This window comes from Maniola hyperantus, chromosome Z (assembly GCF_902806685.2).
Source record: "Maniola hyperantus chromosome Z, iAphHyp1.2, whole genome shotgun sequence".
Classification (NCBI taxonomy): Eukaryota; Metazoa; Arthropoda; class Insecta; order Lepidoptera; family Nymphalidae; genus Maniola; species Maniola hyperantus.
In genome coordinates, this window is record NC_048564.1 from 10,767,595 (window position 1) to 10,795,260 (window position 27,666).

Here is a 27,666-nt window from a genome sequence, read left to right on the forward strand (position 1 = left end):
TGTAGGATCTCCTTTCTTATATAATAGAATAATCCTAGATTGCGCCCATGTGCTTGGAACTCTTCGTTCTTGTAATATTTTGTTAATAAGAGACGTTAAGTGAGTAATCAAATACTTTTTTGCTATTTTTATTGCATTATTTGGGATATTATCGGGACCTGGGCTCTTATCATTTTGTAGCTTCTCTATTCTATTCATAATCTCATTCTCGTTAATAGTTATTTGTTATGCAAGGGTGCAAAATTGTTATTTTGTCGCGAGTTTGTATTGAATTCCGAGCCAGCGAAGGATTCTAAGGTTAGAATTCTGATAGTAGAGAATCCTGAGCGTAGCCTGATAGTAGAGAATCCTAGCGTAGTAATCTGCAGCCGTGCGAAATACACAACTTTTCATCTCACTACAGCGAGGAAAACGCTAGAATCTAGATGCTTGATACAAGAGGCGCCAGTATCGTAGAGGTTTTAATAAAAAGTTTCTATATTAACCCTATACTAGGCAGGACTTTTTTTGTCAGTTTTTAAAACACCCATTACATTATCCAATTTGCAGAGCGCTAGATCTAGTTCTGCAGCGCGATTTAAAAAGAGCTCACTCATTACACTACACTAGCTAGCAAAGCTAGTTAGTTCCTTTCATTGTAGTAGTGGCCGTCGTCCAAACCTCATCTTTCGAAGAGCGCTTAACAAATATTGCACCATCAAAACACCAGAAAGTTGGCATTGCTTTAGCAATGGTGTCGACTTTAATGATAATTAGTAAAAAAAGACGCAGAAAAGGTTGGGTCAAGAAATATATTATTTATTGCTGAGGCAAAAATTGTCAAATATGAACTTGAACGTATTGGAGCCATCTGATTTAAGAATTTTTTTAAGATCGGGATCTTCATAGTTTGAAGAACTACTGACATTGATTACATAGCATAGCTAGTGTTTAGCACGCTAGAATGCTTTACACCATGCAATTTAGTGCGCTAGCTAGTATACGAAATGATCTAGCGCGGCAGAGTCCATGCGATCGCACTAGATTGGGTCACTAGCTGTATAACTGCCTTAACACTATACAAATTTAGCACGCTAACTCATCTAGCGCTCTGCAAATTGGATAATGTAATGGGCGCTTTAACTCTATATGTCACGCAAATTGCTAATGCGCGTAGCCGCCAATTTAGTGCCGTCAGCACTAGAAGTTTCGAGCTGATGGTATATTTTATTCGGCTGACGTCAAAATGGCGTCAATTCGATGTTAATGAGACATGGTTCCAGCGCTATAGCAACTTTCGGGACTTATACCACTATACGTATACCAATAGTGTGACAAGGCTTTTTTGGCACATTGGTTGTAGAACATATTCAAACAAGAACAAAGGGGACACTTGACGGCAACGTTAGTTCCAATTTTTGCCACGCGTCAAGATAGCGTTGTCGCACTGTACTGTGTGTCCCTAGGCTAGCTTATATTTAACCGAGTTTCCTGACTCTAGTTCACTAGAAAAATCCTGTTGTTCTGGATACTCAATGGAACAAGAAAATAAAACTACGTCTGTATGTATTATTCATCTAATTATTTCAATACAGGTATGCACATCAAATTGTGTTAGTAAAATGTCTTTGGTTAAATTGAATAAGGAGAGTTTTGAATCTTAATCAAATATTGAAGAATCAAACAATCGATTAGTGTACATATAAAAGGAGATAGCAAATACTAACAATGTAAAACTTAATGTACTTAATAGCAATTTTAGTTTAATTATTATAAAATTAATCTAGATATAAACATAAAAAATGGATAACATTTACGAAAAATACTTCAACATATTATCTAAAACTTGTATAAAATAAATGCAAGTCCGCACTCGATTATAAATTATAATCGTTTTGTGTGAAATATGAATTACGTAGCCTATTGTGGGTTAAAGTATGAAATATTCCGAGTGTTCACTTTAGCTCGGTAATGAGAAGGTTTCCAGGCAACGTTCGAGAAAAATTTCATAGATGGCGCTGAATATATTACCACCACTAAAGATGAAAAATAATACCTATATCTATATCATATATGCTTTAAATTATTAAATTTAAATCGGATGCGAAATTAATTAATTATTTCTATTATAGTTCACAGATTTTGTGGCGAAGTAACGTAAGGAAAATTGCAGTGCACTCTAGCTCTTACTCTTTATCTATGTCATTGATTGACACGACCTAAACATTAAAGCATAGATCATAAAGATATAGGTATTATTTTTCCCCTTTCGTGGCGACCTATGCGGAATATTCAAGAGACATCTATGAAAATTTTATTGAAGCTGTCTCTGAAACTTCCTCATTAAATACTTAAACCCCAAGTAAGTATTCATAATTACGTATGCAAGTCATAATTCTACATCACGCCATTTTCACGAATATTTTGTCACAGACGATTACTAAATTTATATGATTCTATATTCAATTCATTCATATTACTTTCTAATATTACATTTCTAAAGTTGTGCAGGTCTGCACGGCGAAAAACATTTCCGCACTTTTTTCCTATAGAATAGAACACGCACTTGAGAAAAACTGTGTATAACGCGTAAGGTTTAACTCCTCACGCGCCATTTTAACGTTTTGTGTCAAATTTCATGTCAAAGGTACGATTTTAGTCCTCATTTTAAAGTAAACCGTACTTTTGACATGAGAGTTGACCCATACAGTTAAAGTGGCGCGTGAGGAGTTATTTTTTACGGACTATATTATAGGTTAATAGGTATGATTTTAAATTTCATGGAATTCTGACAGTTGTCATTTATGCACTGGGTACAGCGATATGCTCAAGGATATGCTACTATTCTATATGAATGATTGGGTAGATTATCTTCTTCTTTCTATAATATAAAAATGAATCAATAAATGTGTTGCTCATCGCAAATCTCGAGAACGGCTGAACCGATTTCGCTAATTCTTTTTTTATAATATTCCATGCAATACGCGATGGTTCTTACGGAGAGAAAAAAATAAAAAAGTCCTGAAAAAGAATCGATTAAGTTCGCCGGGGCAGCTAATTTTTATATAAAAAACAAGGTTAGCAACTGAAGTTCGATTTTATCCGAAATCTATTATAAATGCGAAAGTGTGTCTGTCTGTCTGTCTGCTAGCTTTTCACGGCTCAACCGTTCGACCGATTTTGACGAAATTTGGTACAGAGATAGCTTACATTCCGGGGAAGGACATAGGCTACTTTTTATCCCGGAAAATGAAGGGTTCCCACAGGATTTTTAAAAAGCTAAATCCACGCGGACGAAGTCGCGGGCATCATCTAGTATGAAATAATCGTAAGCCTGTTCAGCATCGTCCTTGGGCCACTTAAGTCTAGTAGACAGATATCATCGATGATATTAGGTAGTTTGCTATAAACGTTGATGACGCCTTAACGTGGTAACGACAATCGATTGAGGGATCTAATCAACATAAGTATGCAAGTGTCGAAATTATAAATATTTCATTTTTAGGTAAAAAAAAGTTTATCACAATAGTATGGGTCTGGCCTGTTGATTTTCATTTGTCCAACATTAACTTGTTTCGGCATTGATATTCTTACAGACGTGTCACTTGAAATTAAAGCAGATTAAATATCAAGTCTTTACAAATTTAATCCTCAGAATTCATAGCCTTTATTATTTTCATTTGTAAATTGAATATAACATCTGTACAATTTTATGCCCTTGCTCTTTTTTTTTGTAAAACTATTTTGTACTCTGGCAACACTTAAAAAGTCAGAATCCCACGAGGAGTTAAAAATCAGACTATAAAAAAGACATTGATCTATGATATTTAAGCGTGCCCATTAAAATGCGAATGGTGCGGTTTAATTTCGCGGTGCAGGCTTTACTCGAGTCGCTTACGGATCGACGAACGAGATCATAATGTATCTTGTGCCGTTGGAGACCCGAAGACCTTCGTGGAAATGCGTCAAGCGCCCGGGGTGCATGAGTAGCCATCCGGGTTTGGTGTCCCTTACCGAGCAGTTGTAGCGGATGAAGTGACACCCACCGCCTTCATAGTCGACGTCTGCAACGACAAACAGTAACACGGACGTTAGTGAGCGTCGTCATCAGTGTCCCATATCTCCTTAACTAAGGCTGATCTATAGAGCGCACTTTGACTTTGCTCAGACTTAAGATTCAGTTAAAACGAGACAGATTTATGTGAGAGATATCGGTCTGTCTCGTTGTAACTCTGTCTTAAATCTAAGCTAAGGCAGAGTGCGCTCTATAGATCTCATCCGTAGAAGATACCCAAAAGATTTGTCCTGACTGACTGATTGCCAAGGTACAGCCCAAATCTAAACGGATTAGAAAGTTAAAATTTTGTCAGTATGATTTTCATGACTTAGGTGGCAGGCGCCCGCTAAAAAGGATTTTTGGAAATTGCATCCTTAAAAGGGTTCAATTAAGGTAGGTATTGAAATTTGTATTAAAGTCAGTCATTTTACATGCTATGAAAATTAATATGTGGGAAAGTATATGTATATGGCGAGTGACGTGCAGGTGTGCGGGGCGCCCCCCGCCTTATACCCCGATTTCCATCTCGGATCTGTCGCGGACTGATATGGGATCAGCTAGGTGAGTTAAATGCAGAATGTTGCTTTGTTCATCTATATCCATATCTATACTATTATAGATAAAGAGGTAATGCCGTTAATTTTGTTTGTAGGGGTAATCTTTAGAACTACTGAACCGATTTTAAAAATTCTTTCACCAGTAGAAAGCTACATTATTCCTGAGTGACATAGGCTATACGGGATCTTTAAAAACCTAAAACTACGCGGGCGAAGCCGCGGGGATCAGCTAGTAAAATATAAAGAATATTGTAGGCTGGCATCCCTACTTATAAGCTGGCATCACCAGCCGCGCCTATTTGCCTTTTTCACCGCGCCTTACAAGCAGTAAAAGCATCAGTCAAACACTTCTTAGTAAAATCCCTATACTAATATTATAAATGCGAAAGTGTGTATGTCTGTCTGTCTTTTTGCTAGCTTTTCACGGCCCAACCTTTCAACCGATTTTGACGAAATTTGGTACAGAGGCAGCTGTAGCTTGCAATCCGAGGAAGGACATAGACATTTTTATCCCGGAAAATTTAGGAGTTCCCACAGGATTTTTAAAAACCTAAATCCACGCGTACGAAATCGCGGGCATCAGCTAAATGAAATGAAATGAAATAATTTATTTGTGTGAATATGGGAAGACAAGGTGTTTACAATAGAGAGTTGCCAACATATCCAGTCAGGAAGCCCTGACGTACAAATGTTTTGACAAAGTAGGCAGTACATCAGATAAGAATATCATATTGTGTCAAAGATATAAATGTCAGTCAATAATATTAATAACTTAATCAAATTCATTCTAATTCTTGTGCTTAAATTCTAGAAACTCACCAACAGAATAAAATACATTTTGCGACAGCCACTTTTTTAATGCATTTTTGCATTTGTTTACTGGTAGTGCAGTTACAGATTTAGGAATTGCATTATAGACTTTTACACACATGGCACTACAATTCTTTAAATACGTGGCTGTCCTGTTAATTAATAAATAAAGCTAGTAATTAATAAATCAGTAATTTGTGTTCATTTAGAAAAGCTTACTTGGAGTGTTGAGCGCGAGGTTGATGGTGTAGGTGGAGGAGTCGTGATGCGGTCGCAGAGACGGCTGCTCGTCAGGTCGGTACCGGACGACGAAGTTCATGAGCGACACCGGGGGCTAGAACCAGTTTAATCTCATCATCATCATGATCGACCCATTACCGGCCCACTACTGTGCACGGGTCTCGTCTCAGAGTGAGAAGGGATTAGGCCATAGTCTATGACTTTGTAAATGATAAAAAAGCTTGATTAAGCTTGAGCTTTGATTTAAAAACGCACATAACTCCCGAAAAGTTAGCGGTGCGTGCCCGGGTCTGTAAAGAGAGATGGACATAGGCCTTTCCAGAAGTAGTTAGATTACGTGCTGAGAGCTTTCTGATATATTTTATTTAACCCCTGTATATCCAATACATACCTAAATAAAAATTGGAAGAAGTTTAATTTGTAGTTTTTTTTTTGAGGCTCGCCAAACACCTGGAAGAATGGCGGGCAGACTTCCTTTATTTTATAAATGCTAAAAGTTTCTCTGCGTACTGTCCCCAACACTGGGAGGAAAGTGTGAAAAATCTTACGTCAAAGTGCAAAGTCTAATTTTCCTATATTTTCCTCGGAATAGTAAAGTTTAAAAGTTTATGGATGTCTGGCAGGGGGTTGCCACGACACTAAGTGTCTGGCAATGCATGACGTGGTTTGTAATACTATTCCGGAAGGAAATATAAAAAAAATTGACTTTATACTTTGACGTAAGATTTTTACACCTTTATTACTTGTTATATCACAAAGCCACCATGATCCTAACAAACGTTCTTCCCAGTCACGGTAATGTTGTATGCAGTATTCCAACTTCAAACAAACGGGCGAAACGCAAGCTATACCTACGCGCCTCGATCTCGCGGTGCGCTCGCGGTGCAGCCAGTCGCGACTGTGCCGCAGTGACGAACGGACGGTGTTTTGTTTTTTAATAACTGCGCGATTTTTTCACTAAAAATAAGTTAAAGTACATATTTAATATGACAAGTACATATTTAAACACAAAGTAAGCAAATGTAATTAAAATGCCGGAGGCGGGCAGCCCTATCGCATGTTTACGTACCGCGCTGTTGTAGGTATTTATTTGAAAGATACGGCAGAGTTACATTACTGTATAGATAACATTACCGTGTCCCAGTGTTGGGGACAATACGCATGTCTGGCACGCGCTGGCTCTCTCTCTAAAAGAAGAACATGTAAAACTTACGTTGTGATAATAGCCGATAAACACCAGCTCCTGTAGAGGGCGCACATACGTCTTGAGGATATACAGCCAATGTTTCTCCAGTCCCACTTGGCTCATATGAATGTCCCTGGTCGGCACAGCTTCGTAGCCGCTCTCCAGACGTTTGTCCTAAAACAACGGCCACTATAAGTCCCGCAAATTGCTATTGCGCTGGAACCATATCTCATTAACATTGAAATGACGTCATTTTTTAAAAAATTGAAAATATTACAATAAAACTTCAAGCTAGCCTTATCTAAAATAAAATAAATAAAAATAAAAAAGCCTTTATTTCTAATACGTAATTAAGTTTGTACATTACAACAATATTCATAATATATTCCATTAGTAAATAATAATCAAATAGTAATCATTCATGTTTTATATTTTATTGTGTTAGACTGTAGTTTACTTCTTTTTTTTAAATGACCGTCGACCTTTCGGTTTTCAGTCCACTCCTTTACCCGTTGAGCTATTGAGGCATCAACACACTGCAGCTGCCCCCCCCCCCCCCCCCCCGCATAAGCCGATTACCATCTGAACTTGTCATAACAGGCTACCATATCCACGCGGAAAAAGTAGCTTAATTAAAGAATAATTAGTTACCTGGTTAGATCCATCGCTCCATTGCCCGAATGCTTCCATAATTTCAATCCATTCCTTGCAGAAACGGAGAGTCGTCATGGGGAACCAATATACATCAGGGCATGGCTGAAACATCCATTTATTGTACTTAGAGCTACTGACATGGAAACTACAAAACGAATGAACTAAGTGGTGATTGCAATTAGTTTACTTGAGTTGGCTTTCAGAAGATGGGAAGATGCAATTTTAAACAGAACAGTGGTACTGATTTTGAGCACAACACCGACCCCAAAAAATATTATTATGGAACTATGTTAACTCTTGTATTTATAATATATTCGGTAATAAATTAAATTATATTTCAATTTTTAGTGTTTGTGTATCGAAGTCGGTTTTTATTTATTTTTTGTAAAAAAAAATTATTTCGCAATTTTTAGTGGCCCCATGGTATTAAAATATGCTATGCCTGGTTAAAAATCTACTGTTTACTAAGCTATTACACTGATCGCGAGCAATTTACTCTTATCCGTTGAGGAGTTCCATTATCTATCTTCGAAGATGTTCATCAGATCTTCACCAAATTTAAATGGACCAACTTTGAAGTATACTCTTTCAAACAAAAAAGAATTTTCAAAATCGGTCCAGGCGTCTTCGAGTAATCAGGGAACATATATATATAAAAAAAAAGATTCCAACGAATTGAGAACCTCCTCCTTTTTTTGAAGTCGGTTAAAAAGGATGTAGATACTCTAAATTAAGTTTAGCGAAAAACAACAGAATCAGCCCCACTATGTATAATTATGAAGCTAGAATTGTTTGTACCCTCACGTCTATTAATGCGTGCATCCAGACATAATTTTTTTTACATATACGTTGCTGCTATACTCAAGGAAGCTACGTTTGTGAACAAACTAAACAATAGGCTCGCGACTGGTAGCCAAAGTCATGTGGTTTGACACGTCTAAGTTAAATTTAAAAGTGTCGAACTGTGTCTGTCTTTTTCATACGGTAGGGCGAATACTCTAATGTTGTGATCAGAATCAGTACCCCTATCGCACTCCCTAAGTTTATTCCCTAAGGCAACCCTCTGTAATACAGTGTTTACTAGTGCAGGGGTTGCCCATTCATTGTCCTCAGTAGGCCTAGTCCTAGTCCTAGACCTAGACCTAGGTCTACTTAATTGTTATTACTTGTTTTTTATCTGTATAATTAATATTTTTTTGTGTTCCTTATATAATTTTGGTCAGCACTCAGCAACTTAAAGTCAATAAAGTCAATTTTAGAGATTATGGGACTACACAAGAAAGTTAAACAGAAAGTTACCATGGAATGGTTGTGACCTTCAGCGAAAATGTCGTAGTACTGGGGGTGCAAGTAGCGCCGCTCCCAGTCGACCCGGTTGTCGATGACTTGGTAGACGTCGGGGTTGGTGCGGCTGACGTCGAAGCTCTCCGGGTTGACGAGCCGGCCCAGATACTGCTCATTGCTCACGTGCATCATTATACCCTAGACAGTCAATTACAATTAGAATATCTTCATCAACAACCGATAGACGTCTACAGCTGGACATAGGTCTCTTGTACGGACTTCAAAACACCACGTTCTTGCGCGCCTTGAAAAAAGTTTGGATTTGACTCGCTCCAGCAATGCACGGGGCTGCAATGGCTTGTATAGTATGGTATAATAACATTGTAAATTGTAAAATTAAAATTAAAAAGAGCAACCGCCGAGTTTCTTGCTGGTTCTTCTCGGTAGGAACGGCATTCCGAACCAGTGGTAAATTAAAACTACCCGACTATTCGAAAGCGCTTGTAAAAAGTCTACTTGAATAAAAACATATTCTATTCTATTCTATTCCTGAATCCGATATAGCTCAACGGGTTGTTGCTGAAGTGGCAATGGGCAGGGTACATAGTTCGGAAAACCGATAGACGTCGGGGTCTCGAGGTGCCGGAATGGCGACCTCGCCCCGGAAGGCGCAGCGTTGGAAGACCCCCCACTAGGTGGACGGATGAAATCAGACGAGTCGCAGGCAGTAGTTTCAAGAATAAAACACACAGTTTTTTTTTAAAGAATATTAGCCATGTTAAATGACTAATATTCCCCTTTCCTCTCCAACTAAGCGTAAAGCTTGTGCTAGGAGTAGGTACGACAATAGTGCAACGGGCGGGGTTTGAACCGTCGACCTTTCGGTTTTCAGTCCACTCCTTTACCCGTTGAGCTGTTGAGGCTCTTACATTGACAAGTAAGGTGTCAATTTAGGAGTTGCCTAGCGTTAAGCACCGGCGAATCGGTGTCGTAACTTTAGGTGGCACCTAACGTCGTTCGTCGTCGCCTAAGGGTTGATGAAACTTTTTTTTCTCTAGGCATCTCCTAAATACTTAGGTATCCGATTTAGGCGACTCCTAAGTTTAGTGAAAACGGCTATTAATGTTTTGAATTCTGAATGCAATACGAACGCATTTTTATAAGTATAGTCCGTACAAAATGACCCCTCACGCGCCATTTTAACTCTAAGGGTCAACTGTCATGTCAAAAGTACGGGTTCACCTTTAACAAAAGAACTAAAATGGCACTTTTGACACGAAATTTGACACATAAAGTTAAAATGGCGCGTGAGGAGTTAAATTTTACGAATTAATACAATTTTTAGGTTGTTTAATAAAAATGAGAACCTACTAGTTAGTTGAAAAAAGAATCATTACTTACAGAAACAAAAAGATGACATTACCTGGTCACGGAGATGAGCGCAGAAAGCCATGTCTGCATCCAGATCGTCCTTTATGTAAGACACCGCCTTGGCCGACTCCTTGCGGAACAGCGACATTTTCATCAGGTAACAGTTGGTGATGAATGGTACATTCCAGATTCCGCTGCATAACATACCATCAAAGTCAAATCATTTATTCAAAACTAGCTTATGCTCGTGACTTCGTCCGCTTGGACTACACAAATTTTAAACCCCTATTTCATCCCCTTAGGGATTGAATTTTCAAAAACCCTGTCTTAGTGGAAGTCTAAGTCATAATAGCATGCCAAATTTCAGCCCGATCCGTCCAGTAGTTTGAGCTGTGCGTTGATAGATCAGTCAGTTAGTCAGTCACCTTTTTCTTTTATATATTTAGACTAGATAATGTCCGCGACTTCAACCGCGTGGATTTAGGTTTTTAAAAATCCCGTGGGAACTCTTTGATTTTCCGTGATAAAAAGTAGCCTATGATAGTACCTTCCCCGGTATGCAAGCTATCTCTGTACCTAATTTCATTAAAATCGGTTGAACGGATGGGCCGTGAAAAGCTAGCAGACAGGCAGACAGACAAACAGACACACTTTCGCATTTATAATATTAGTATGGATTTTGATTATCAATTGTTGGATTTGTTAGACATCAGTGGAAAACTACTTGGATACATCTGAGCTATCTATAGAAGAATCAATTTTCTTTATATAACCAAGTGAATCAATCAACAATGCCTCTCCCCCTCCATTGACTCATATATTACTTCGTATGGACAGGGCCATTGAACAAACAAAATGGCACCGCCTCAGTGGTGCTTTAGCACCAATGCAACCTCAGTGACGTCTGGATTTCAAACGGGTCGTTCATTAGTATCTAAGAGGTGGCGCTGATTTATTTGGTTCCAAAACCGTGAAAATTTTTGTTCGCTTGGGCATATCTTGTCATTTATATCGTTAATCCCCTCTCTGAATGAATAAATTGACTCAACTTCTTGACTTTCCTCGCGTGTTGATATCCATTAGCGTGGAACAGTATACCGAGTATTATCTAAGATTCGACCCGTTCTAAAACAATCAAGAGAGTCCAGCAGTGGACGTCTATCGGTTGACACAGATGATGATGATTCCAGGTATAAAACAATTTGATTTTGGACTGTCTCGACCTCCGTGATATAACTTAAGAGCAGCGTCTAATGAGTAAAAATCTCAAGTCCTTGGGTTATCCTAAGTATCAATGACCCCACAAGCAATTCAGAGCGCAATGTATAAAGCGTAAAGGAAATGACAGCGAATAACAGAAGGGGAGACAAGGGTCCCGATTACCTATGTCATTAGGCAATCGACGGCTGGCGCAGTTGTTACAAAACTCCCGCGAGGTTTGCACCTGCTCAACACTGACATTTACTCGACACAATGTTGCTGAAAAGTGCTCTGATTGCCACACTGTTGCTCCTAGCTTGGGAGACCGAAGCGAGGCGCGCTCGTACCAGATCGAGAACCAAATCTAAGGTCATCTCTCAAAAACAAAGTTACCAGCACGCCTAACATGCGCCCCACGAGAAAATTTTGTCTACGCATTTACTTGTCTTATCTCTATGAAAGAACACGAGAAAATGCGTAGACAAAAGTTTCTCGTGCGGCGCATGTTAGGCTCTCGGAAGAGGACATTTTTTAATGTCATTACCAATCCTTTTTTTCTGGCCAGGTACAAATTGGACTTCCTATCACCGGCAAGTACAGGGACCCGGAATCTGACCAGTACTACAATAACAACGATGTAAGTCATTTTAATAGTCGATTGGTGCTCTAAAACACAATCTCTAAACTAAGACAGATCTAAATGCTATCCCTAGCTAGGGCTATTAGCTATCCCTTTCACAATGCTCTCTACGGAAAAGGGTAGATAACATTGGACTAAATTATTACTGTGTACATTAAAGCTTTTGCGAATGTTTGAAATTCATTGTGCAATATACATAAAAGAGGAAGATATGTTACATAATACATATTCATCTAAAGTGAAGCCTGCCAACACTATATTCCGTATTCAGAGTCGCTTAATCGTTACTTAAGTTTAGTTAAAACGAGATAGAGCTATATCTCTCACATGAATCTGTCTCGTTTTATCTCAATCTTCAGTAACGATTAGCGACTCTGAGTATGGCTGGATATCCCACCTCGTAATAATTTAGCTTTCGATGAAGGAAAGCATGAACGAGCGGCAGTTCCCATTTCTTTTAACTATATAGGCTTGCGCTCGACTGTAATGGCACCAAATAGGAGATGATGTAGGCTAACGACGGTTATGCACTCATCCGATCCGAGTCTATGAAAATACGTTCCTTTTTAGGGTTCCGTACCTCAAAAGGAAAAACGGAACCCTTATATGATCACTTTGTTGTCTGTCTGTCTGTCTGTCAAGAAACCTACAGGGTACTTCCCGTTGACCTAGAATCATGAAATTTGGCAGGTAGGTAGATCTTATAGCTGACATTTGGGGAAAAATCTGAAAACCATGAATTTGTGGTTACATCACACAAAAAAAAATTGTGGTCATGAACTAATAATTAGTATTTTCAACTTTCGAAGTGAGATAACTATATCAAGTGGGGTATCATATGAAAGGTCTTCACCTGTACATTCTAAAACAGATTTTTATTTATTTTTATGCATCATAGTTTTTGAATTATCGTGCAAAATGTCGAAAAATACGACTGTGGTACGGAACCCTCATTGCGCGAGTCTGACTCGCACTTGGCCGGTTTTTTGTTTTGTATGGTAGCTTATGACATATCTCGTAGATAATCGCTGGTATTCTCACGGATGACGAATGTGCCTGCCTAAAAGGTGCTTATTTACTATTACTTTGAAGTTACCAATATTATAGAAGCCGAAAGGGCCATTCCACATTCTAGCAGTGCGTATTAGAAACGAGAAAAAACATCGACTATGTAGGGTTGCATTATTAGTCCGATAAAGTTACTGAACTATTAAAACAATGTTTGAAATTTTTAGGGCGCAAAAATTCTACTAGCTTCACACTTTGACCTTGAATACGTGTTGGGTCACAAAATTGCCTTCCTGTGCACTGCGAAAGGGACACCTCGTCCGCACATCACTTGGTTTAAAGACGGCACCGAAATATTTGCACATCATTACTTGCACGTAAGTACTGTATGCCTCCAACAATACAGTATTATCGATACAGGGTCTAAAATCCAATTAAATTCAACATTTGTCTTTTATGATGCTTTCATGCAAAAAATTACTGATAAAATTAAGCCTTTTTTAACTTCATAGTTAACTAGCTGTCTGTCTTTCTGTCTGTCAAGAAACCTACAGGGTACTTTCCCATTGACCTAGAATCATGAAAGGCAGGTAGGTAGGTCTTATAGCAGTAAAGGAAAAAATCCGAAAATTGTTGATTTGTGTTTACATCTCAAAAAAAAATATTTTGTTAAATAATAATTATTATTATCAAAGTAAGATAACTATCTATACTAAGTGGGATATCACCTATACCAAGTGAGATGAAAGGGGTTTAATTCGTATTTCTAAAACCGATTATTTTTTTATTTTTATGCATATTAATAATATTTTTAATTTATCGTGCAAAATGTCGAAAAAATACGATTGTAGTACGGAACTCTCAGTGCGCGAGTCAAACTCGCACTTGGCCGGTTTTTTCATACAGATTGAAAATGTTAGAGATATGTTCTTTATTATTATTCCAGATTCACGAATGGCTTATTGACGAAGATCGCGTAAAGTCCAAGATTGAAATCGACCCCGCTACCCAGATGGACGCCGGCGTCTATGAATGCACGGCAGACAATATGTACTCCATTGATCGCAGGTCTTTCAAAACAGATTTCTCTATTGCCTTTGATTGAATCTATCACATCTTTTACAGTACTAGCACTTTTATAAGTCGCATCGGCAAAAATGGTTTGTGCAGAAAACCTCTAGCTAATACCAACTAAGACCGAATATACACCAATGAAATATAGACCTTATTGCATGACGTTACGATTTTAAACACAAGAACAACAGGAACTCGTGCTATCTCATAAAAAAACAAAAAATACGTGTTAGTTAAATTTCGTTTGTATACAACAACAAAAAATGTGCAAAACCCAAAAAAATCTTCCTGTATACATCGGCGTAACTTACAAAAGTGCTGGTGGTACTGTACGAATCCATTTCTATTTAATAAAAATAAAACAACTGTATCTACATTGTAATAAAGTTATAAATAAATGAAAACTAATACATTTAACATTCAAATGAATGCTGTTTCATTTTATGCATAAGTACTAATATACAAAAATGCGAAAGTGTCTGTCTATAGCACCTAATCAAAGTTCTTCACTAAATCAAGAAGGGATTAATTTTGGAAGTAAGTTTAACATTAATTTAAACCCTTAGGTAGGAAGTAGGAACTACTGGTGATGTGTGGTACACCTTTCAGAGAATAAACGTTTTTTCTTTTCTTTCTTTCTACTCACATAATGTTCCGGGAAACGATGTCCATGTAGTCAGAAGAGCGAGCGTAGAATCCGGCAGTGTTGGTTGCACCCCAGAAGTTGGACCAAGATTGGCCCTCTCGGACCAACATCGGTGCGACCACGTCATAGCCCGTCGAGAGTAAGTAGCGCAGAGTCAAGGGCTCCACGCGCGAAACACTGTCTATCGAGAATACGTAGTCGCATTCGCTGTTGGCGCAACGGTCCCTGGGGAAGACGACTAATGGTATATTCAAAGTCAAATAATAGTTTATTCAAAGTCTGTAACTACTGAACTGACGTGGTCACGACGGCTAGACCTGTCGTGATCGCGACCCATGCAATTGGGTTTAAATATCGACAAATAAAAACAAAAATTAATCGTGGTATGTTCCCGTTATATACATTAACTAGCGACCCGCACCGGCTTCGCATGGGTGCAACGTAGGTAATGTAATAATGTAATGTAATGTGGTGTCATTGCCTCGAAAACTCTCAACTGAGAGGATTTCTTTCCGACCTAATTCACATTACTTCAATTTCTCTAGGGATCTCTAATTTTTTGAGAATTAAACTATAGCTATAAACCTTCCTCTTGAATCACTCTATCTATTGATGAAAACCGCATTAAAATCCGTTGCGTAGTTTAAAAGATCTACGCGTTCATACACACATACAGATGCGGGAAGCGACTTTATTTTATACTGTGTAGAGATATATGTCGTTAAACCAGCTGAGCTTAAAATCATTAAAAATCAGACTATATGTATCAGAAACTTACTTTGCAATATTCCTAGCTTCCCCTTCGGACATGAAATCTGCTGGTTTGATCCTCTTAGCACTAAGATACTCCTTGGAAATAGCCCGGAAGAACTTGTCGACGTCGGCCTCGTGATATTCCACGTTGTTGCGTAGATACAGGTGTATTTTCTTTTTTGGGTAGTCTATTTCAATAATTTGTTGGAGGAATTCCTCCATGAAAGGTGTCGCTTGTTCGATGAATACCGCCAACATCACGGTCGGCAGCGCGTCTTCCTAGAAAAGGGGGCGTCCATAAATTACGTGGTGTTTTTATGAATTTTCTGTCCCTCCCTCCCCCCCTGGTGAGATGTCGCGAGATTTTATTCAACCCCCATGCCCCAATCTCACGTGAGATTTTTCAAAATGTGGGTTTCTTACGTAAACGCGTTGGATTGTTATTGTAAAAAGAAACGGGTTCCGTACTATTGTCGTATTTTTTCGACATTTTGCACGATAATTCAAAAACTATGATGCATAAAATAAATAAAAATCTGTTTTGGAATGCACAAGTAAAGCCTTTTCATATGATACCCCACTTGATATAGTTATCTTATTTCGAATATTGAAAATACTAATTATTAGTTCATGACCACAATTTAATTTTTTTTGTGTGATCTAACCCTGAATTCACGGTTTTCAGATTTTTCCCCTAAAGCCAGCTATAAAACCCACCTACCTGCCAAATTTCATGGATCTAGGTCAACGGGAAGTACCCTGTAGGTTTCTTGACAGACAGACAGACAACAAAGTGATCCTATAAGGGTTCCGTTTTTCCTTTTGAGGTACGGAACCCTAAAAATATCTAACAGTCGCCGTCGACCGTGCGTAATGTAACATTCAACGTTGAGCTATGCTGCGCTGTGCTTTGCTTAGCTAGAGTTAATTTCAATTTCAATTTCAATTTCAATTTTTATTTATTGCATTTCCATAACTCATTACATCATATTAAGCATGTACAAAGTATTATGGATACCCAGTTTGGGTGTCGCAATTTGGTCCTTAGACCTTGGTAGGGAGACCGATATTATTATTTATTTTTATGTTCGTCGTTTAGGAAATCATTTACGGCATAGTAGCCCTTTTCTAATAAAAAGTTTTTTAATATTTTGTTGAATTTATTTTCATTGTTTATGTTACGAATTTTGTCTGGTTAAAATGGCGCATAAGAAGTCATTTCGTACGGACTTATACTGACCTTCAGTTCAATCCTTTTCTCCTTGCACAGAAGGCATCCATCTTTAACCGACCAGGCATTGGCCAAGTAATTGGAGAATTGGTTCAAAGTTATCTTGGCAGGTCCGTTGCCGTGGACAATGAGCGGGCGTTCATTGGTCAGCAAGTTTTTGATGTATGGGGGTTCATCCGTCGAATTTGTTATTAGCTGTACATCCGCTGTGGAGGGAATTTGAGATTAGAATGAAATTGGGTATTTGACTCCAATTTTTTTATTACTTTATTATAAACTAGCTGATCCCCGTGGCTTCGGTCGCGTGTATATAATATAGCCTATGTCACTCAGGAATAATGTAGCTTTCTATTTCGCCTATTTATATTTATACATATATATATATTTATACAGTGGCGTGCGCAGGGTTTGAACCCAGGGTAGGCATTAGTTAGGTAGGAACCTGTTTACTAGCAGGTCATAATGTAAAATTTGCATTGAGCTATTACAACTGGGGTAAGCAGTGCATTTATGCCTCTATGACCTGCACGCCACTATTTATATATATTTATACGCCTTTATTACCTGTTATCTCCCAAAGCCACTGTGATCCAGACTGCATAGTCACTGATCGTTCCCCCTGTGTGGGGGGGACAGTATGCAGTGAAACTTTCAGCTTTTATAAAGTAACGAAGGTGTGGCACGTGCTGGCTCTTAGTCCATCACTCTAGTTAACTCTGACACAGCTCCACAACGAGGTGGTCACACGGTATTATTTGCTTACCAGCTGATTCACGTTCACGTGCATTTAGGGTTTTTTAAATCCCGTGAGAACTCGTAGATTTTCCGGGATAAAAGTAGCCTATGTCACTCTCCAGGTCTTTGACTATACCCATGCAAAAAATCACGTCAATCCGTTGTACCGTTTCGACGTGATTGAAGGACAAACCAATAAACCAACAAACAAACACACTTTCACATTCATAATAAGGGTACTGATTATTTCACTTACACAAGGCACCGTTGAGGTTTTGGAATATCTGGGCCTTGTGGTCGAGCGCTAGTCGATGGCTGCGCCTCAGCTTGTCATTTAAATAGGCTTCGGTGTAGAAAAGCTGGTCGTCATCGCGGTCGCGAATCTCTTTAAATTCCAATACTTTCTGCAGTTCAGGCAAGTAACCTATAAACATTGACTTATATATTACTTCGTATGGACAGGGCCATTGAACAAACAAACTGGCACCGACTCAGTGGTGCTTTAGCACCAATGCAACCTAAGTGACGTCTGGATTTCAAACGGGTCGTTCATTAGTATCTAAGAGGTGGCGCTGATTTATTTGGTTCCAAAACTGTGAAAAATGTTGTTCGCTTGGGCATATCTTGTCATTTATATCGATGCCTGTTAATAAGATCAATATTACCTCTATTGAATAGAATAGAATAGAATAGAATAGAATGTTTTTTTTATTCATTTCATTCACTGAGCGGTGATAGCCGAGGCCCTGGTGGTTAAGACATTGGCAGTTCAAGGGTTAGAGCCCCTCGTAGCTTTAATTTTAAAACTATTAAATTACAATACATATACATTATTATCTTACTAATTCTACAATTTGACAATCAAAAATGATACCTTCCCAATTTGAATAACTTATTTGATTTCGTGTGCTATGAGATTTACTACCTGCCTAATTTCATAATTCTAGGTTAACGGGAAGCTATAGGTTTCTTGACAGACACGACATACGGACAGACAGAATAGGAAGTGATCCTATAGGGATTCCTTTTGTTTGAGGTACGGAACCATAAAAAACATAGTAATCTAAATATATAAAAGGAAAAGGTGACTGACTGACTGACTGATCTATCAACGCACAGTTTAAACTACTGGACGGATCGGGCTGAAATTTGGCATGCAGATAGTTTTTTTTTTATTTTTTTATTATGGAACACAAAGAGCTTTTACATTTTTACTTAGCTACTTATTTCTAGTTTGTACATATGCCTATTAAGTGTTCACTCATTTACATTATATCTATTTAATTTTGTGCGGGAGTTAGTTAGGTTAGTAATTACATTAAATTAAATTATAATAAGTTAGTTTGTTATGAAGTGGTTACAAATAAAGTATAGAATTCTAATCGTGCTAAACCTACATATAATTTTTTTTTTTTATTTCAGCTAAAAATTTACCAAACTTGTGTTGAAATTATGACGTAGGCATCTGCTAAGAAAGGATTTTTGAAAATCCAACCCCTAACGGGTAATAAATAGGGGTTTAAATTTGTGTAGTCCACGCGGACGAAGTCGCGAGCGTAAGCTAGTAATACCTATAATTCCACCGGAGTTCAAGTATGGGTTGATCACAGTAGTGTCAGGGTATTTCTTCGCCAGGCTTGCGTCAGGCCAACAGAACGGCTCAGCGGCGAACAAAACACGCACGGACATGCTCTTGAACTTTTCCACGATGTCATCCAACTTCGAGAGGAATATCACGTCATAGCTGCAAACATTACATGCATGAAACAAATTATAATGCGATCAGCTGGCAATGAAAGCACTGAACGGATTTGAACGCAACTTGGCATAGTTAGGTATAAATAATCATAATCATAAAGCTCAATCCACCATGTGCATGATTAGGGTTGCCAGGTCACCAAACCTAATAGCCGGACAGACCAACCAGTTTGGCTGGACATTTGGGTAGAAAGGCCGGACACCCTACATTATTGAGCATTTTGTGCCTTAGTACTAATAGGTACGACAAAAAAATTGTATGTAAAATCAAGCTTTTTTTATTATTGTCATAAATCTTGCTGTCGGGCGGCACTGCCGCCTGCGGGAGCGACCGACAGTCGGGTCGCCTGCGCTCGGCCACGCTCGTTTGCGAAATGTAAAAAGCCTAACAAAAGCCAGACAAGCCGTTTATTTTGGCCGGACACGCAATCAATAAGCCTACCTATGTCCGGCTTTATCCGGACGCCTGGCAACCCTATGCATGATGATGATGAAACCAAAATACTTGTCAAGTATATTAATTTTTTAACAAATTCAAAGATTTACACTAAAATCTATACTAATATTATAAATGCGAAAATGTGTCTATCTGTCTGCTATCTTTTCACGGCCTATCTGTTTGACCGGTTTTGATGAAATTTGGTACAGAGATAGCTTGCATCCCGGGGAAAGACATAGGCTACTTTTGACCCCGGAAAATCAAAGAGTTCCAACAGAGAGAGAGTTCCAGAGGATATCAACAGCCTATATCCACGCGGACGAAGTCGCGGGCATCATCTAGTGTTATATAAGTAAATGATTGCTTTGAAAGCTTTTTGTATGTAAATGATATGATTTGACCTTTCTTATCGCCTTCACTATTTTTAAATACATACATAAAATCTATCCTATTTGAACAACACGTAGGTAACTTTATTCAGTTAATCTAAATATATAAAAGGAAAAGCTGACTGACTGACTGATCTATCAACTCACAGCTCAAATTACTGAACGGATCGGAATTCGGGCTGAAATTTGGCATGCAGATAACTATTATGACGTAGACATCCGCTAAGAAAGGATTTTCGAAAATTCAATCCTTAAAGGAGTAAAACAGGGGTTTGAACTTTGAGTAGTCCACGCGGACGAAGTCGCGGGAATAAGCGAGTAATAAATAATATAATGTAGTTCCGAGATTTATTGGCCTTAATTGAAAGTCATTGCTCCAGCAATCTGTAAGTATCTCTTGTATAGTAACAATCATGAACTGCATTGTATATTTCCATACTTTTTTAGGGTTCCGTACCTCAAAAGGAAAAGGGAGGCCTTATAGGATCACTTCGTTGACTGTCTGTCTGTCAAGAAACTTACAGGGTACTTCCCATTGACCTAGAATCATGAAATTTGACAGGTAGGTCTAGGTAGGTCTTATAGCAGGTGTCAAGGGAAAAATCCTAAAACCGTGAATTTATGGTTAAGTAACTAGATACATCACGAAAAAAATGTGTTAATGAAATAATTAGTATCTTCAACTTTTAAAGTTTACTATACCAAGTGGGGTATCATATGAAAGTGGCGTATAATACCTTTACCTGTACATTTTAAAACAGATTTTTAATTATTTTTGTGCATAATAGTTTTTGATTTATCGCGCAAAATGTTGAGAAAATACGGTAGTACGGAACCCTCGGTACGCAAGTCTGTCTGTGTCACTTGGGCGGTTTTGTAGTACATATTATGTAAATAAGTTCAACAGTGTCTAAAAGATGTACCTACCTACATTTTATGTACATATCTACAACTAATGATTTTAAGCTTATTTTGTGGTTTAAGGACATATTTTAATGAAGATACGTCGTCGTTTTTGTCGATATTTCAACCCAAATGCACGGGTCGTTGTCACGACGGGAGTCATAAAACCATCAAATTAATCGTGGTATGAACTCGTTATCTACATAAAAACATATCTACAACGTCCTAACAAGACATGCGTTATTGTATAGTTGTATACCTACAACGCGTTCTTGTTAAATGATATAACTCATTTTTTTTTAAAGAATAATTTTATGTTAAATGACTAATATTCCCCTTTCCTCTCCAGCTAAGCGTCAAGCTTGTGCTAGGAGTAGGTACGAAAATAGTGCAACGAGCAGGGTTTGAACCGTCGACCTTTCGATTTTCAGTCCACTCCTTTACCCGTTGAGCTATTGAGGCTCTCGAAATAGTGCCATAATAGATTTTTTCATGCTCTCTGCTACTTGACAAACTTTCATGTCCTTCAATTTCGCAGATGTTTTTAACGAGTTTATTTGTTTGCAGGGTTGTCGTCACCTTAGGGTTTCAAACAAATTCTTTAACCGCCGTACTCAGAGTCGCTTATCGTTACTTAAGATTGAGTTGAAACGAGACAGTAAATCTGTCTCGTTTCAACTCAATCTTAAGTAACATCTCCCATATCATCCATCTTCATATCTCCCATTGGTATCATACTAAGAGGCTCATCATTTTTTGGACATCTACAAATCGGTCCTAACCTCAACTTGCTGGGATGTTATATTTCATGTTATGTAACAAACAGACACACATTAATCTACAGTTTATACTACCATTACAAAGAGGAACGATTTGTTCATATTTGTTATCGATAACCTCTAGAGTTAGACTATACATACCAAAATGTTACCAAACCAATTTTAATAATTTTTTCACCATTAAAAAGCTGCCTTATCCAGAAATAACATAGGTTATATAATGTAATGTCCTATGTATACTACAAATTTCCACCTGTGCGAAGAATAGGTAAGTATACTGTTGACATCAAATTTTTAACTGATTTAAAAAAAGAGGTTATGTTTTTGACCCATATGTAGGTATGTATCTATGCTTAGATTAATTATTCTATAATTAATCTGAGTATCTATGTATATTCGCGATTATCTCAAAAACCAATGACCCGTCTTAGATATATTTTTCACTAGGTATTGTAATTTAAATACCTACTTACTTTCAGGAAGGTTTTAGTAAGTAGGTATATCATTTGAGTATCATTGTTATGTACGAAGTATTATACATAAATGTACACTTGTGTAACTAAATATTATTATTATTATTATTTGCAGCTCTACAAAGGCAATGAAAGAGATAAGAATATTTTTTAGATCACCCAGCAGTCTGTGTTGACCCCTGATCTTCTTTGAATAAGAGATAATAGGTAGAAGCTTAATGATAAAATGTAAACACGATAAATAAGTACATTCTAATAATATAAATGAAATAATTTGTCAATTTTTATATTGCGACCTGTGCTTAATATAATTTTATATGTATAATACAAATGTCAATATTTAAAACTATATAAGTACAATATTATTGTTTACTTTTATAAAATATTGAAATAAAATGAATTAATAAGCATAATATATTGCATTAATTCTGGAGTGATTTCATTTCTACAGCTATTATTTTCAAAAAAACAAAGGAACTTTAACTATGAGGGGTTGTTTCACAATGGCCAGATAAACTTTATTTGGTGGTTATGAAACAAACCCTTGGTCTTATTTATATTTGTTTGAGACTGCAGCTATATCTTGTATTGTAATAATAATAATTAAAGCAATTAACATACCTATCTGTGAACAAGATAATTGAATCCCTGTTGGGTAGCTTCTGCATTGAGAAGAGTTTCTGTTTCAGAATTCTGACTTTCTGACCACCCCCCGGGTGGTTCATGTTGCCTCCGACCCATTTTTGACCCATGCCCAGGACCTCAACGTCAATGCCATATATCTTAGCAGAACGCAGGAATCTTTGCAAGCCATGATTGTCTTCTGTGGCTACGGTGAACACCTTCACAGCTGGTTCTAGAAATAAAATTTAATAATAATTTTTCTTGATTTCACACAACTAAAATTAGCTTAACTATCAATTGATTGCTATGACAACATTAGTCCAAAAGTAGTAGTAGTAAAGTAATTGAAATGAGGCTTTAGTGAAGGGTGGAAGTAGGAGTTGATGGAAGACAGAGGCACTCGAGAGAAGTGAACCGATCATACTTTTATTTACAGATTGATTTACTTATGATACAGTAAAACATTACATAAATATTTTTTGTATAAAATGATATTAGTATGAGTGCTGCATTCGTACACAGTACACCTGCGCGGAACAATACCTGCGCGACCTCGTGCTTGCATCGTAGGCCAGACGCGACTATTTATAATAAACTAATTTATAATAAACCTTTGCAAGTGCTTTTGGATTGTCATAAGAATTTATCACTGGTTCGGTATATCATCCCTAAAGAGCATAGAGCACTATTAAAACACTTTCTTAAGGTACTCTTTACAACTTAACTCCATGCAGATGAAGTTGCAGGTAAAAGCTAGTTAGCTTGGATTCTTTACATAATATATTATTAAAGCTATCAAAATCATGTTAAGGTGCCTAATTCAAAAACTCTAAAGAAAGAACATTATGTTATACTAAGTACATAATTAGTACAAAATAATATATCTCGACTCTAGTATCATAAGGTCGGATGTGGATTTTTGCTACTTTTCAGGAGAGCCAAAACAAAAATGCTAGGGAAATCGGGTCATAATTTCTAAACTACTAGAGATACAATTTCAGTTGTTTTTGTAATATTTAACACTTAACTGTACCTATCATTAACCATTACTGGAAATACTTTATCATTAATAAATAAAATATAAACTCACAATTTCTTCAAAATGGACGATATGCGACTTTATGCTGGTAATATTCGTAACTGTGCTAAAAAAGTGTGTGCATAAGTTGTAAACCGACTTTATGGCTGCAATTTTTACTATTACAAATTTGAAATAAAAGTCGGATCTATTACTTAATATATCATAATACGTCTTAACTGATTATACATAAGTAATATTCGGACAAAAGATCACAGTAGTTATCTCACAAAAAACATTTAGGAGTTTTGTGAGATAGCAACAATGTACCTATCTGATTTTTCTGAAACTGATTAGTTAGATCTGAAACATAATAATTGCATTCGCCCGATAGTATGACCATTGCATCCGTGTAAACCTTGTGACTTCTGAATGAATGAAAATAACATTTACAAATTCACAAATGAAGCCCATTACTTAAAAACAACGGCCAAAAATTGGAAAAAAAATTACAAAGTAATTAGAAACCTACAGTGGGCCAAACATTTTTTGTGGAATTGCATACATGACGGTTACATCAATATAGAAATCTAAAACATGCCAACATAGCCTGAATTTCCTTATAATGATTAGGTACGTAAAGTAAAAATGGGGGTCAGCAGGTACCTACTGCAAAAGTTGGTTATATTTTACAGTGGATAATGGTTTCTCATTATGTCGTATATTGGGCGAAAGCGGGGAAGAATTTTTAAGTTTATATGTACCTATAACATACTAATGAAATACAAAAAAGTCTTCTTTAAAGTAAGTAGTTTTAATAAAAAATTAACACCCAGCATTATTGCGTTAGTTGTAGCCAGGTAATATATTCCGAAATCTGAAAATCCCCGCCGTTCTTATTTTTTTTTTTGATATAACAAACAGGTCTATCACCTTTGTAAAGGGATGTGGTCTTTAAAAATATGTTGTAGTGCCAAATCAAACTTATCAAAAGTTTTGTTTCCTTCGCATGTTCATGTAAACTGTGACCAATCTCTTAGTTTAGTAATCTGCATTGTTTTCAGCTGTTCCCTTTTTTTCTATTTGTGCGTGGACTACATCTTACTCCACGTAGGTACATGTTGCATTTTAGCATAAAGCTTGTGATTTATCACTTTTTAGTGTGGCAATCCTTATAATAATCATAAGTAAGCCATAACGATTATCATGCTCCGATTATGACCGACACAATTTTCAGACCACAAAGTCAATTCTTCAACAATTTCAAGAATACTTTGTTTCTTCTCTAGTAGATTAATGAAATAAGACAAGATACTGTTTTATTCCTTCCGCTGCAGCTGATGTTTTCAGACCACATTAAATTAGCAACACTGCTTGTAGCATCATGAATCGTTTTTAAGGTGCAGAAACTACGCAGGTATAAGGATTTACTGTTAGTCAAATCTGGCATTGCCACTTTGGTAATAAAAAAATACTTTCTGCTTTCTTGAAAATTCCATTGCTTCTGTTTCGACTGTTCTTTCTAACAGATACTTTTTTAAACTGTTTCTTTCGTGTTTTAGTTAAGCTTTTTATTTTCTTACTTTCACTTTTATTAGTTGTTTAATTAATAAATTAATTTATACTACATTTATATTTAAATTAACATAATCTCAAGCTTCCTATAATTAGGTATGTTTCGTTAGAATCACTATCATCACATATTGTAGGTGCCTTATAATTTCTGCTCTCGATTAATATCAAATTCGGTCGATTATAAGACGGATAAAGAAGAAAAAAATTGATTAGGTACTCTAATTTTTTAAGGCTACCTTAAAAACTAGGGCAATAAATTTTTGAACTGATGATTTGAACTATGATTCATAAAAAACACCATAAATGCACGGTTTTTTGCTTAGTGGGGTATTATTATAATATAGTTTTAGATTACCATGGTGTGATTTTCGTGGTCATAAAAGATTTTCTAGTCTACTTTTTCATAATGTCTTCAGCTTTATTCGGGCTCTTTACTTTTTTCCCGCAGTTTAGTCCAAAATTTTGGTGAAATGGGATGGATCTCTTACCTATTAATCACATCAACTTTAATGTAGTCACAAACAAAAAGCTTTATTTCAACTTACTTCCATGAATTTTATTGCAAAATTATTTATATTACAAGGCAAAAAGTCTTAAATGATTTACAGTCCAAATATTAATACAAAAAATTCGAAGCATAACATCTGTTGTGATTTTACCTAACAAAATTATTACATATTTTAGAAGCAGAAGTGCGTAACTGCAGTACCAGCTAGTATTACAAATAAACTAATTTCGTAGCATAATGGTCGAACTCAAAATACATCTATCATTTTTCTCCATTGCTTTGGTGCATACATACGCAAGTCAAAAAATATAATTATGGTTCTCCAAATTTTTAGAATGTGTTCAGATACGACATTATGCATGTATTTATCTTTGCAACGAAAAGAGATAGAAATACTGGTGTCAGCTTGGCAGAAAGAGCCCGAAATGCTCATTACCTTTATGTAAAAAAGTGAGTTTGGTCGGAAGTACACATCCGACCTTATGATACTAGAGTCGAGATATATAACTATGTTCCTGCTAAATCATCACAAAATTCTAACAAACTTACTTTCTGAATTTCCCTCAGCATTCCTCGCAAATAAAAGAAAAAGGCAGCATAACTGCAAAAATGCAATCATGTTTCTAGATATTTCGGCAGCCGGGTTCCACACAGAATTCAATGAACGAGACGCCGTAGCTCATAAAACTAGGAATGCGCTGAAACAGTAGCGTAATAAAATGTTTTATATCACCACTATGTGCTACAGCTTCCGACCGAACCGAGGCGATAAGCTTTCGACTATACGGCCTACGAGAACGAGATAACTCACACACACGTCCGACGCGTCGACCGTAGTAATAATAGACCGTAATAAAATACGTGCCGGCAGACGAACTCTGAACTCAATCTGAGAAGTGAGATCACTGTACCGTACACATGGTTATTAAATAAGATCACATTCACAGCACTTCAATTAATCTATGCAGCACTTCAACTTCAGCACTGTCGAGTGTCTGGGTGTCGATGGCGCGCTGTTGACACTGATATATATATAGATATATATGGCAGTAAAAGCTGTATTTTGAATGTAATATTTAAGTATAAACTTACCGATCACCAAAGCGATCCAATCTGTAATAATAACTTGTAATTTACGTAATTTTAAACTTTTTTAAAACAATACACTCTGCTGCTGCAAGTCAAAAAAGTTTTTTTATGGGACTTTTATATAATTCATTCACTTGATCAAATCCAACAGGAAATTCACATAATAGTAAAACTTATTGATTTATTATTAAAAATATATAAAATCCCTCCAAAATTTCAAATCCAGATTGAAATGGTCTGTGGTGTGTACGAAATACACACCATAGATAATCCTTAATCTATGACACCATAGTGATGAGAGATTAGATACTCTTTGATACACACGAAATATTTTTTTTACGGCCCTGGAGGTCAGTCTTTTTAGGACGGCAAACGATAAATATTATTTCATAGAGATAGTATTCATCCCACAGGTTTGCAACTAGCGTGGCCCCTTCAGTCCCTCTCGCTCAAGCAGATTTTCTTACTTGTGAAATGACATTCCTTCTACACTTCACGTTGTTTGTCAAATACTCACGTACAAATACATTTTGACAAACAAAAAAAAGTGGCCACGGTGATAAGGATAAAACATAATCATTTTATCACGTTCTAACAGGAGCTTAAATGCATTTAGCTATCTCGCTCTAACAGTAAGTGTCACAATAGGGCTACTTCTAACAGTCTTTGTTCTGAGATTCATCCAA

The 27,666-nt window shown here is 37.0% G+C and overlaps 3 protein-coding genes across 4 annotated transcripts in view; 2 read left to right on the top strand and 1 right to left on the bottom strand.

Annotated features, from left to right (window-relative positions):
• Nucleotides 1-10,306, top strand: part of LOC117995914 (zinc finger protein 431-like) — a 170,080-nt gene extending 159,774 nt beyond the window's left edge. The window contains exon 15 of the mRNA XM_069508556.1: nt 10,171-10,306. Coding sequence (XP_069364657.1) covers nt 10,171-10,184 — 14 coding nt within the window. The 3' untranslated portion in view covers nt 10,185-10,306. The remainder of the gene's footprint in view (nt 1-10,170) is intronic.
• Plod (procollagen lysyl hydroxylase) lies at nt 3,606-27,216 on the bottom strand. 2 transcript variants are annotated; one of them, XM_069508551.1, is made up of 14 exons: nt 26,984-27,216; nt 26,441-26,589; nt 22,788-23,022; nt 18,997-19,169; nt 17,682-17,849; nt 16,700-16,896; nt 15,485-15,738; nt 14,707-14,931; nt 10,191-10,332; nt 8,783-8,965; nt 7,481-7,585; nt 6,857-7,003; nt 5,623-5,737; nt 3,606-4,043 (listed from the first exon to the last, which is right to left on the bottom strand). In XM_069508551.1, exons 2-14 carry the CDS (start codon nt 26,508-26,510, stop codon nt 3,874-3,876), a joined length of 2,184 nt encoding a protein of 727 aa, XP_069364652.1. In that variant the 5' UTR covers nt 26,511-26,589; nt 26,984-27,216; the 3' UTR covers nt 3,606-3,873. The 2 variants fall into 2 exon arrangements, with proteins under 2 accessions (XP_069364652.1, XP_069364653.1); XM_069508552.1 differs by lacking the exon at nt 26,984-27,216 and adding an exon at nt 26,703-26,884.
• On the top strand, nt 11,542-14,489 carry LOC117995466 (immunoglobulin domain-containing protein oig-4-like). The gene is made up of 4 exons (XM_034983477.2): nt 11,542-11,707; nt 11,904-11,975; nt 13,214-13,363; nt 13,933-14,489. The coding sequence occupies exons 1-4, from the start codon at nt 11,612-11,614 to the stop codon at nt 14,089-14,091; spliced, it is 477 nt and encodes a 158-aa protein (XP_034839368.1). The 5' UTR covers nt 11,542-11,611; the 3' UTR covers nt 14,092-14,489.
• Nucleotides 27,217-27,666: the final 450 nt, after the last annotated feature.